This window comes from Catharus ustulatus, chromosome 17 (genome assembly GCF_009819885.2).
Source record: "Catharus ustulatus isolate bCatUst1 chromosome 17, bCatUst1.pri.v2, whole genome shotgun sequence".
NCBI classification, from domain to species: Eukaryota; Metazoa; Chordata; class Aves; order Passeriformes; family Turdidae; genus Catharus; species Catharus ustulatus.
Window position 1 is genome coordinate 7,954,104 of NC_046237.1, and position 12,617 is coordinate 7,966,720.

General features: G+C 51.1%; 1 protein-coding gene across 2 annotated transcripts; it reads left to right on the forward strand.

Moving 5' to 3' along the window:
- The first annotated feature begins 4,528 nt into the window (after positions 1 to 4,528).
- LOC117004332 (BPI fold-containing family B member 3-like) lies at positions 4,529 to 12,100 on the forward strand. Of its 2 annotated transcripts, XM_033075060.1 has the most exons (16): positions 4,529 to 4,775; positions 5,852 to 5,963; positions 6,262 to 6,952; positions 7,267 to 7,368; positions 7,471 to 7,593; positions 7,966 to 8,029; positions 8,442 to 8,502; positions 8,839 to 8,918; positions 9,515 to 9,724; positions 9,834 to 9,887; positions 9,968 to 10,138; positions 10,528 to 10,595; positions 10,894 to 10,936; positions 11,347 to 11,410; positions 11,534 to 11,610; positions 11,836 to 12,100. In XM_033075060.1, exons 2-16 carry the CDS (start codon positions 5,867 to 5,869, stop codon positions 11,908 to 11,910), a joined length of 1,980 nt encoding a protein of 659 aa, XP_032930951.1. In that variant the 5' UTR covers positions 4,529 to 4,775; positions 5,852 to 5,866; the 3' UTR covers positions 11,911 to 12,100. The 2 variants fall into 2 exon arrangements, with proteins under 2 accessions (XP_032930951.1, XP_032930952.1); XM_033075061.1 differs by lacking the exon at positions 4,529 to 4,775 and having other exon boundaries at positions 5,824 to 5,963.
- Positions 12,101 to 12,617: the final 517 nt, after the last annotated feature.

Sequence of the window (12,617 nt, forward strand, 5' to 3'; positions counted from 1 at the left end):
TCTTCAATAAATAATTATTGCTGGGTGCATGAGGGCTCTGAGGGTGATGTGCTCTCCCTGCCCAGTGTGCAACCCAAGGTCCTTCACAGCACCCTTCAGAAAGTGCTGCCAGCTCTGTAAGTCCCATCCTCCTCCCATCCTTGTTTCCCAGAGATCATTTCCTCCTCCCTCTCCTCCTTCTCCTCCTCCACCTCCTCCGCCTCCTCCTTCTTCTCAGTGCACTGTAACAGATTTCACAGTTTTGCCACACAAAGGAGCTTTCAGACTGGTGAAAAGCAGCATTTCCAGCCATCCCTGGGTTTATGCAGCTGGAAATCTCCTTGTCCCAGGTAGGGATGTGGTGCTCGGACAGAGCTGCCCTTGGGGCTGAGCACCTGATTCCCAAAGGCTGTCAAAGGGCAGACTTGCAGCCCTCCAGCACGTCATAAAGCCAGCCCATTTTAGTCAGCTGTGGGGATCTGGCCCTGCTCTTCACTCAGTTTAAGTCAGGTTTAATCCAGAATAACCCAGTTCAGCCAGGGACAGAGAAAACTGAGGCAAGTCCTGGTTTGTGTAACCAGCAGTGGAGGCTCCTGATGTTTTTGGGTGAGATCTGCATTGCTCTGGGAGCCTCAAAGTACTGCTCCCACCAGAAGTGTACCCTGAAAATTAAAATGTTAGTTCAAGGAATAATATTTCAAGGAATAACAAATGATAAATCAGCCTCCTAAGCTGTTTTCCCACAGGCACAAATGCTCAGAAGTGATCCCTGCTCCCAATGTACAGTGTGCATTCGTGGCAGCGTTTTGGCCACCAGGTGCTCTCCTGGTGGCACCTGAGGGGTGGGAACCTGGCAGATTCCCCCTGTCCCCAGGACTGTCAGGGGTCCTGCCAGGACAGTCACTTTCCAGCCATTCCATCGCAGTGCAGCTGGAGAGGGAAGTGTTGGGCAGTGCCTCCAGTCGGGCTCAGCCCTTCAGAGGCAGGAGGGATCTGCCTGCACAGACAGAGCCACTGCAAAGGATGCAGACAGCTCCTCTGAAGCCTCTTGGAACATTGTTCCTGTCCTCAGAATCAAACCCCCTTCCTATCACAATGATCTGCTTTCTGAAATCCCTAAAAATCAGTGCATCTCCCTTAACCACGCCTAAACCCAGCTGAAATGGCAGCAAAATTCCCCACCTTGCAGCATCCATTTATCTACTTAACTCATGTGGGAAGTATGCCAAAAGCAGAGACTAAATACAAAAATACAAAAAACTAAAATACACAAACCCAAGGACTCCCACCCTGTTGATTTTCCCTCTGAGTATTCCCAAAATCCTTTGGTAGGCAGGGAAATGCTGGAGATGCTGGCAGTGCCCACCACAGCTGAGATGTCTCTGATAATGTCTCCTCCTGGTTTCAGGGGTGCTGTGTCCAGGGATCCTGTCTGACCCGCTGGGCAGCACCCACAACATCACTGGGGAAAGGTAGGGATGCTGTGGTGGCTTTGCCATACCCTGGGCCAGCCCAGGACTTTGTGCCATTAGCCCGTCACACACAAACACAGAATCAGCTGTGAAATCCCACCCAGGTGCTTTTTGCTGTCAAATCCACAGAGCATGGTGCTGGACGTGCCTGTCACTGAGACCTGAGGGATGGGGACCCTGTGGCTGCAGCCCCAATCCCACTGGGGCCAGGACTCAGGAATGGATGGGGAGGGAGCAGCAGGTGCTGGGCTTCCTGGCATGACCCCATGGTGAGACTGTCCAAACAGCTGGGCATGGCTGGCAGAGGCTGAGAGTCCTGAAAGAGCTGATTCCTAAATAAATCACGTTTGCATTGCCTGGGTGCATCATGCACACCTCCCACAAGACAAGATGCAAGAAAATGACCCCCTGCTCCCAGGGGCACATGGTGTGAGGGGTGGGGAGTGTGCCCAGGGATTAGGACCCCAGAAGGAGTTAGGTTCGGGCTGGTGTTGGTATTTATCAGCTGTTTCACTGATATTGATCCTGAGTGTGTAACTCACTGACTCCTGGATAATTTCTTGTCATTAGTAAGTCAATAAACAGCTTTGATCCTGAATTCATCGAGCTGACATGATTTGAACATCTTTTCCTGGTGACAGGAGGCTGGCACTGAATTGAAGATATCTTTGGAAAGATTGTTGTGTTTTTAAAATTACTCCCAGGAAAAGCTGCTCAGGAGGCAGGCTCTGAGAACCCTGTCTGTCCTCCACAGGGATTTGTTCTGCATCCTGTGTAAGCAATCATTCTCCTTGGGAGTTCTCAGCAGTGAGGAAGGAGCTGTAAAACCAGCTCCCCATGAAAACTGGGGTTTGTGATGCCTCTCTTCATGTCAGTGCCAGCATGGGCCAGATTTCTCTTACTGGACTTGGGTTAGCTAACAGACAAATAGTTTGAGTCTCAATCCTTTGAGCAAAAAATAATTTTAAAAAAGAATCCAAATATCTGTCCACAGCTTACCCAGAGAATTCAAGGCTGGGAGTCTCAGGGAGCACATAGTTAATTTTTCATGAACCATCTCTGCTGCCAAGCCACACTATCATGTCACTGGCAGTGGTGACCTGGGGTGGATGTGCAGCCTTGTCCAGCACTGTTCCCTGGAGCCCTACATGGACCCAGAAGCCCCATCCCTCAGCAGCAGGGATGTACCAGCCTCTCAGTGGTCCCAGAGGGATGGCAGGGCAAACCTTGATTTCCTCAGGCAGACAGGTCATGTCTGAATGATGCCATCAATGGGAGAGCAGAGCAGATCCACCTCACTTTCCGACACAGCTAGGACATTTGCCCCAGCCTGCTCTGACTGGAGCCTGCCATTGTCAAGGTCTCAGACTCTTTTTGGGAATATGTGCCCCTTACTGTTTGTCTGGCAGCTTCACTTCAGGCGTTCCAAGCACAGAGAACTGAGGCAAACATATCTGTTCAAATCAACCCTATTCTTCTCCCTTTGGCCAAATCTGTTGTGGTTTCCTCCATGTTTCTGTCCCCACCCAGCAATTTGGCTTTGTGTTCTTGGGGCTTTGAAAGTCACTTTAGCGAGACCCGGACATCACCATGTCATTGTCTTTATGGGAATCTGCTTCGGTTTTTCCAAAATATCCAATGGTCAGAGACCTCTGCATTCAGCAGCTGCTGGGGAGAGCCAAGTTACTGTCATGCCTGAAAGGTCACTGCACAGGAGCTATTCCCAGAGCTGCCACCCTGCCCCTTCCCTGTGCACTGACCAGTATCAGGGCTGTGTTCATGGTAATTCAGGTTTTGGACAGTGGCTCCTGGAGTATGAAGCGATTCAGGATGGATGATAACATAATACCATCTTGTTAACACCCTCGTCCATCTTATCAGAGGTCATGATCTCACCATGACAGCTGGGCTTTGTGCTCCACAGCTCCTGGCTGATCAGGTTGCAAGAGGAGTGACAACTCCTTTAGTGCTTTGACATCTTTGCCACCCCTTCCTTGGCCTTTAACTAAGGTATTTTTTCAAAGCTGGAAATAATGTGTGTCCAAAGCTGGCTAATCTGCTGGAAATATTTATTTCTAAGTTTACAGAAAGTATTAACACTGAACAAGCAATTTTTCAGGATTATTTTTCAGCAGAGCTGGGGAGCAGCCATTGCCATCCACTCCTGTTGCCAATGAGGATATCAGGGAGTGAAGAGTTCACCCCAGTCCCCTCAGCTGGTGCATTCTCCCTTCAGCACAGACAGCTTTTGGGATGTGCTCCATGCATGGGGACCACGTTTGGTCTGGGGCCCATGGAGGAAGGTTTCTTTTCCGTTTTCATTTCCCAAAGAGCTGCTGCAGTGTCTCTGTGTCTCCTGGGCAGCAACCAGGGCAGGGGCCTGGAGAGAGCTGCAGGGAGGAGACAGAAGTGTGTCCCTTAAGCAGCTGCAGCACATCTATTGCATGGGCTGGTATGACAGGAAGGTGTGCCCACAATGGGATCAACAATCCTTCCAGAACTTCAAAAAAACCCCAAACCAACAAGCTCTGGCCTGGGAGCTTGCAGGTCAGTGGCATCAGCCTCTCAACAGTGTCTTCCAGTTAAAGCACACCCCACCTCCAGCCCTCTGGAGCACTCTGAGCAGAGGTGATGGATTTGGAAGCAATTCCATGCTGGTTAGATAGGAGCAGTTAGGCGGGGTCCCTCCAAAGAATCTGTCAGCTCAGGGTACCTGTGAAGCCGTGTGTCTGACCAGGCTGTGGCAAGTTGGATGGGAATGCTGGGCATGTCCTGGTGGCCTGGATAGGGAACACCTGGCTCTGTTACTATCTCCACATTCTTTCTTTACACTGGAAAAGGTGCTGCTTGGTCCTTCATTTATCACAACATGTGGCACATCCCCACAAGGGCTTACTGCTCAGTGCTGCAGCCCTGAAACTGCAGAAGTACGACCAGCCAGGGGTGACCAGTGTTTTTAGTCAGAACATCAATTTTATTTAGGAAAAAAAAACAAAAAAGGGAGGTATTTTATCAGAGAATGACATCTCCCATCCTGACAGGCTGAAAGGATGATGTACCAAACCAGGCACCCAGAGCTGGCTGAGTCTGTGCCTACAGGTCGTTGCTCAATGATTTACCTAACTCCTAATATCTCCAAGGAAATATTTGCAGTGGAAGTCACCAGAAACAAGACCTTGTTTGTTTTGCTCCCCACCAATTATTTTGGATGTCCCAAATGACATCACCTGCCTTTTTCCTGCTGTGAAGCTCTATATATGAATATCCTGGATCCCAGTGATCTTCAGAAGACAGGGACGCTGACTGGAGAGAGAGATTGGTCAGGTAAGAGCAAACTTATTCCTCAAAATGTGTCCTCCTTGCTTCTGCCTCTGCAAACCCTCAGTGTTCCTTTGGGAGTGTTGGCCTTTTAAAAAAAATTGTCATTCTTGCCTGCTGCCTGCCTGAATTATGCTCTGAGAAGTAAATGGTGCCTTTCACTGCGAGTTTTTCTGAAGAGATGTGTGTGTTCATTGGATTTGCAGTCCTTGCAGAAGAAAGGGTATTTCAGGGTTTCCATAAACAATTATCACTTAAATTATCTTTGGTATAACTCGATTATCTGCCATGGATTTCTAGCTAAGGTGAATTAGACCTCTCACACTTATTTTGATCCCTTTTTGATGAGTTATTTACATTTAAATAGATTTAGAGCAATAAAGTTCATTTTGGTTCTTTAAAAAAGAAAAAGAAGCTACTTCAAGTTGTAGGTCCCACAGAAATATTTCAATGACACTGAAATGTTGAAGTTTACTTTCTCTTTCTTACAAATCCATCCGGTTTTTCCATGCAGAGAGAAGCATCAGATTCTGATGTTTGTGCAGAAATCATGACATTCACCCTGGAGATTGTCTCCTTGCTAGACACGTTGGTGCATTTGTATTCTGTAGATTTTGTTGCTTTTCTTCTAGAGACAATTGTTGTCAGAAATGTCTTGTTTCCCCATTCTGTGGCATGTAGGGTTTGTTTCTTGGAGAAATCCCCATCCAGAATGGATGTGCCCCAGATCACACAGCTCAGTCATTCCATTGCTCACCAGCACTGGGGGGTCACAGCAGGAACACCCCAACAGCCCTTTCCTTTCCCTTGGCTGCTCTGGCCATCAGTCTTTGGAGTAACTGGTGTCGACATTCTGGTTCCTCCTGCAGGAAAGTGCCACCAGGAGGATTACTGTCCATCACCACCAGTGTGATGAGGAGCAGGAGAGGTGCCAGCAGCCTCCTCCTTGATTTTGTTTTCCCTGACAGGCATTCCTTCTTTCTCCTTCCATCCTCCTTTCTCCTCCTTCCCTTCTCTTTCCTCCCTTTATGTGCTGGTGCTCGCTCTCCCAGCACTGCACTCATGGCAAACACTTCCCACAGTTATCAGGACCAAAGATGTCGGTGTTGTGGACTCTTGTCCTCCTAAACAGCCTGCTGATCCCTTCACAAGGACTTGGACTCCTGTCCTTGGCTGACAGAGCAGATATGAATGGTAAGTGCATGCAAGAGACAGAATTTATCCTTCTTTTGAGGCCATTTTTTCTCTTTTTGTCTCTTGACCATGCTCAGAAAATCAGAAGCTGGTGCAGATCTGCCCAGCAGTAGTGGCAATGCTGGTAATTTGCTTTTATAAAGCACTTGAGAGATGGCACTCCAGTTATTTCACTGTGGCTGCTGCCACCACCTCTTTTGTATGAAAAGGGACAAGGGAGGGGAGGGAAGAGACAGGCTGGCACAGCTTGTATGCTTAGTCCATGCAGCTCACAGTGACCTCTGATCCTGTTCTTCAGGTTTTAGAGATACTCCAGCCAAAGGTGTTCCCCAGAGACCTCCAAGTGGTCTCCTTGGTGGCAATCTACTCGGCGGAGTCGTTGGAGGTCTTCTGGGCAAAGACGGTCCTGTTGGCAGTCTCCTTGGCAAAGATGGTGCTGTTGGCAGTCTTCTTGGAAAAGATGGAGTTGTTGGCAGTCTCCTTGGAAAAGATGGAGCTGTTGGCAGTCTCCTTGGCAAAGATGGAGCTGTTGGCAGTCTCCTTGGCAAAGATGGAGCTGTTGGTAGTCTCCTTGGCAAAGATGGAGCTGTTGGTAGTCTCCTTGGCAAAGATGGAGCTGTTGGTAGTCTTCTGGGTGGAGATGGTCTCCTTGGCGGCCTCCTTGGAGGAGATGGTCCTGTTGGAGGTCTCCTTGGTGGAGATGGTCTCCTTGGTGGCCTCCTTGGAGGAAATGGTCTCCTTGATGGAGATGGTCTCCTAGGTGGTCTCCTTGGCCAAGACAGCGTAGTTGGTGGTCTCCTTGGCCAAGATGGTATCCTCGGTGGTGTCCTTGGCAAAGGTGGTGTCATCGATGGTCTCCTTGGCAAAGATGGCCTTGTTGATACCCTGCTTGACACCGTCCTTGAGCTTCTCATTGGCAAAAACGGTCTGCTTGGCAAGAACGGTCTCGTTGGCAGCCTTCTTGGTAGAAATGGTGAAGAACTCATGGGGTGAGTGTGAGTGGGAGATGGTGTCTCTGAGCAGCCCCGTGTGTCTGAGCCATGCTGGGGAAAGGAGGTTCTGTTCTGGAGCCTGCACACAAAAGCCCCTCCCTCCCCTCCTGGGGTGGGTTCCCAAATAGGGATTCATCTGCTGGGAGTTTCTGCCTGTGCCTTGTATGTGCCACAAGCTGCTCCTGGCTGGTGGGGGTGCCTGATGACCCAGGGGGAAAAGGACCCCAAGAGCACAGCCCAGTGCTGGGGACTGAGGGGACAGGGCTGTTCACTGTGCTGTTCACTGCCTTTTCCTTGTTTCAACCATCCAGACTGAGAATTTTGAACAACACCCTCCCCAAAATCAGTCTGCGCTCCCTGCCAGGCTTTGGGCATCAGATAGACTTCAACACACAGCTGCTGGTAGAGAGCAGGTATGGCATGTCCCTCAGGGGCATGGCTTGGGGCAGGGGGCCACCATCTCTTTGGAATGGTCAGCAAGGGTCCTGAGCTGCTGCTGTGCTTCCCCTGGGCAGCGTGCCGGGCCAGCCGCTCTGTGAGCAGGTGGAGGTAGACGCGACCATGGTGGTCCAGGACACGTGGACAGCTCACCAGAACGCTCTGAACTGCAAGACTGTTGACATAAACACCTATGTGAGGTATGGATCAGGTGTGAGGTAACATCCATGGGAGTGGGTGGCCCATGGCCAGCCCGTGGCTCTTGTGGCAGTGGGACTCCTCGGTGCTGTTGGTAATTGATGGCAGCACTTTTCTGCCTGGTGCCTTGAAGGTGATCCAGCTGCCAGGCTCAGAGGGGAACTATTGATCTTTTTCTAAAACTTGGGCTAAGAAAAGAATATTTCTGGGTGTGGCAAACCTAGCACTGGTCAGGATTCAGAGGGCTTGGGAATGGTAATATTTCAGCACTGAGTATGGACAATGCAAGCGAGGCCTCATGTTTCTCTTGTGTGAAGTCCTCTTACTTCCCAGCATTATTTGTCACTTGCTATTTCCTATTTTCCTGTTACCAGACCCAGAGTGCCAGTTCTGGAGGAGCCTTTGAAACGCCTCCTTAGCAATGTCCTGCAGGATCTGGTGAGTCTGCAGAGCCACCTTGATGGGATCCCCCAGCACAGCACCGGGTGGGCAGGCAGCATGGGCAGGGCAGGCAGGAGGCCAGGCTGCCCCATGGATGTGGATATTTGCACAGCTGTGAGCTCAATGGGGCGGTCAGCCTGTCCTGCTGAAAGGCACCAGGACCATCACCTGTGCCAGGCTCTGCCGGCAAACAGAGCCAGGTGCTGGTTTAGCAGCCACTGCCCTGGGTGAGACCCACGCAGGCTCAGAGGGGCCGCTCACCCACTCAATGCTGAGCCCTGTGTGATGGGATGTGTACAAATACACAAGTACAGCCCAGCAGAGCCCACTGTCACTGGCTGTGTTGGTGCTATCTCACCCACTGGTGCAGCAGGTCCCAGGACCCTCTCACTCCCTTTTCCTTCCCCAGGGCTGCAATGTCATCAACGCCAAGCTCAAGGTGTTGAGCTCCCTGCTCGGCTCCAGGAACCGTAAGTGTTGACACCTTCTGTTCCCCTCCGCCCTGTGACATCCTGCCCTCAGCATTGCTTGGCTTTTTACATTAGGTAAATACAAATACTTTAGCAATTTTCTGAAAACACTGCCCCAGAGGCAGCAGTCAGCTCTTCCTGCAGAAACCCAGCACAGGAATTGCTGTTGCTTTTAGAAACAACATTTTTGCTGCAAACTATTGTTTTCTAGTGTTTTTTCTATCTGGGAATGCTCTGAGCAGGAGCTGCTGCTGGTTCCAGTAACTCTTGGGCCCATGGGATTTGGGAGCATCCCCTGCCACGGCAGCTGAAGATCTTTCTTCCCTGTGTTCACAGAGGTGCTCCCACTCGGGGCTCTGGGGGACCTGCCCTCCTTCTCCATCCTCAGTGGTGACGCCATCCAGATGGATCTGAATGTAAGTGCTGCTGTGTTCCCTGGTCCCAAAACCTCTGACTTTGGGGGATTCATGGTGGCTGTTAGTCAAAGGCTACTCAGGTTTCGGCTGCCTTCAGGCAAGTGTTCACAGGAAGGTTCTGATGAGTCTGCACCAGCCACATCCCTGGGCTCATCCAGACTGCTGGGTCTCTACCTTATGTTTTGCCTGTTAATCTTTGATGGTGGTGGCATGAGCAAGAGGGGTTTGATGCTACTTAATTAAGCATAATTGTAGCACTCTCATAGTTTTTAATCAGAAAAGTTTAATTTCATACAGGAGCAGCAATCACTGCTCACAGGCATGTTCTGTTTATAAATGGTTTGTCAAAGGGACCAGAATCATGCATAAAATACCAGCAATGTGTCTTTCCAACCAGGATATGTGGCAGTGTTTCAGTGGGGAAGGTGCAGCAGATGCAGCCCTTGCCTGTGCCAGAGCAGCCTGGAGCATCTCTGTCATCATTTAAGTGCTGACAAACCTCGTGTGAGGCTCCCCACGAGGTGCACAGGCAGGCAGGGTGCCCAGTGCAATCCTCCGAGCCCCACCAACGTCCCTCCCTGCTCTGTCCCCTGCAGCTCCTCTCTGAGAATGCCAGGGCTGGCATGATGACCCCCATGCAGGGACTGCCACTCACTGCCAGCCTGAAGTTGGTCACTGGCCGCCCGCCCCGGCTCAGCCTCTCCCAGGACACCCTCAGCGCCCTGCTGGAGCAGGTCCAGGGGCAGGGAGACCTCAACCTCAGCATCACCAGCTTGATGGGTAGCAATTCCCCTCTGCAAGGCCAGGTCAGTGTCCTGCCTGCTCCTGGGTGACCCAAGGGCTCCCACCTTTGCCTGCAGTGTGGGCTTTGCACAGCCCCTCCTGGGCACGATGTCACCGGTGCTGTTCCCACAGGTGACCCACAGCAACTCGCTGACCATGTCTGCCCTCTTCCCCGTCATCCCTCAGGTCAGTCACCTTCTCCATGTGCATTGATTCCAACCCCATCACTCACCCCACCCCTGCCCTGACCTCCTCTGCCCCTGCAGCTCACCCGGGTCCTCCCTGGCTCTCTGCCACTGGAGCTGCACGTCCGAGTAAGCAAAGAGCCAGTGGTGACTGTGAGGGATGGAAGAGCCACTGTCACCCTCAAAGCCACTATTGACGTTGCCAGCCCTGCCCTACAGACTGCCCAGGGGGTCCTGTTCTCTGTCGATGTGGTGAGTGAGCTCCCAGGGGATGAGATGCTGTAACAGGGCGATGGCTGAGGCTGGATGACTGCTGCCATCCCCTTGGCTTGCCCTACACTTGGCCCTGCAGCATTTCTACTTTTGTATTTACTGCATCATCAAAGCGGTGATGCCCCAGCCCTTTAAACAGGCTCATAACCAAGCATAAAGTGTAAGTGAAATGTTTCTGAAATAACACAAAATAAAGACAGGAAGGCGAACCCTGGGGAGAGAGATACATGATGCCATCTGTCACAAAAATGTGGCTTCTCGGCACAGACAAGTGTTTTTTCTCAGAATGGGTAATTTACAAATACACTTTTCAGTCTTGGGAGCTGTGCAGGGGAATAACCTCATTTCTTTCATTGTTCCATTTCCAGGACATCGTTCTGAGCATCACCCCATCAGTCTCTGATGGCAAACTGCAAACCTCCCTGGCTCTTGACAGGTAGAGCCCAGCTCTGTGGATGGGGGGGCTCTGCCCAGGGACAAATGGGACTTTGCCTGGGGACAAATGGGGCTGGTGGAGGACAGGGATGTAAACATGGTAAAGATGTCAAGGGCTGCCCCCTCCCAGCCCCAACCTCAGACCAACTGCACGGCTGACATGATGAGAGATTTGTAAAAAAATTGTTCTAATTCTAAAATCCTGTATCTTTAAGAGGGTGAGAAAACTTTCAGACTGAGAAAACGCCTGGAGGAGGCTGGAACACAGCCCAACTCTTCCTTGTTTTTATCTTTTATAGCATCAACCTGACACGGTTCCCCCCAAGTCTTGACGCTTCCACCGTAAGTGCAAGCACTGGATCGAGGTGTTGCATTGAGTGATGCAATGGCCAGAGGCTCTGGGTGGGGGAGGAAAACCAAAAGCTAATTCTTCTTCAGTTTTCACCCTTCTACTTCTCTTGGCAGTGGGAAATTGCCCTCTTCCCTGCAGATCCCCTGTGCCCTACAGCAGCGACACTCGTGTGTCTCTCTCACTTGTTGGCAGCACAATGGAGGTGCTGGGAATGGGACAGGAATAATTAAATATAAATTACCCAAAGAGCATATCCACCCTCAGTCCTGGGAGTGTTTCACTGAAGGAAGCTTCCTAGTTCTTTAATTTCATAGCAAACTGAGTAGAACTCAACTGATAACCCTGACATGGCTCAATACCATTGCTCTCTTCTGCTACTGACACATCCTCTTCCCTGCAGGCCTCCTCGTTTGCAGAATGGCTCAAGAAGGTCCTCACAGCTGTATATGTGCCTTCTGTTAGAGGTATGGGCAGTCAGGGTGCCCTCTCATCTCAGATTCAGCTGGACTTGGGGCTCTCCCCCTCCCCTTGCTGCCTTCATTCCAGCTTTCATCCCTGTGATGAAATTCTTACACCTGTTTTTGCAGATGCCTTCCATGTGTCTGTCCCACTGCCCAACGTCCTCAACATCAACCTTGGGAATGCTGAAGTCGACATCACTGATGTAAGGATTGAGTTTTCCCGCTGTGCTGTGTCCTGGGGAGTGGGAATGTGCCCACCCAGGGCTGGGACACACAGATCCCTCAGCCCTGCATCACTCTGGCCAATCCCATTTCCCATTGGCTGCTCCCAGTTTCCCTCTGCTGGAAAACCTCACCTGGGATACAGAAAAAAAGCTGGTGAAAGTCTGAATGAGAAAACTGAGTAGTTTTTGTTCTGCTTCTTCCAGGTGGACGAGTTTTCTGGCCAGACCACTCTAGGAAATTCCTGCTCGAGAGGAGCCTCGATGCTGCTCCCTTTCTGAGGCAGCACATGCACCCCAAGCCCTGCTCTGCTCCACCCTCTCCCTCTTCCCTTCTCTGAAGTGCTGCCCTGGGCTGTGGCTGTGCCCTGAGCAGGACAGGCAGCAGCTCTGGCCAGCAGGGTGGGAAAGCTGCTCAGCTGATGGATGTTTGGGGGTTCCTGTGGCCACTTTTAACATCCATAGCCAGGAAGCAGAGCTCTTAGGCACAAAGGCTGCTCTCATGTTGCTCTTTCAATAAAATCTCTCACTGTCACAGTATTTTCCTCTCTGGATATTTATTCCCATGTGTTTCTGGCTCCCCACACCTGTTTGCCTGCTCCATGCTCCTGTGCTGTGTGGCACAGGGATGGGTGGGGAGGCTGTGCCTTCAGAGGACAAACTGGCACTTAAGAGAGCATTTCTGAAGCTCAGCCTGTGGCACCAGGTGTGAGCCAGCCTCTCAGAGAGGCGCTGGGTTGGGTGCAGGTGGGGGCTGTGCTGCAGCCCATCTCTCGTGCCCAACTGGTGGGGGCAGAGGGGAGTTTGTGATGCAGCTGGCACAGCTCTTGCTGATATCTCCCTCTCCTCTGGAGTCCTTTGGAGCAGCTCCTGCTGGCAGCAAGTCCCACATGGAGCCTCCTGCTGCTGGTTGTGCAAGGCTCTGTCCAGAGCCAGACACAGATAATGTGACCACGCACTCCACAGGGATTTATTTGGGTGTGTATTAT

Coding starts and splice junctions, on each gene's coding strand:
- LOC117004332 (XM_033075060.1), top strand. CDS start 5,867: ATGTCGGTGTTGTGGACTCTTGTCCTCCTAAACAGCCTGCTGATCCCT. Junction 10,937..11,346: donor CAAGTCTTGACGCTTCCACC/GTAAGTGCAAGC, acceptor TCTTCCCTGCAG/GCCTCCTCGTTTGCAGAATG. Junction 11,611..11,835: donor CTGAAGTCGACATCACTGAT/GTAAGGATTGAG, acceptor TGCTTCTTCCAG/GTGGACGAGTTTTCTGGCCA.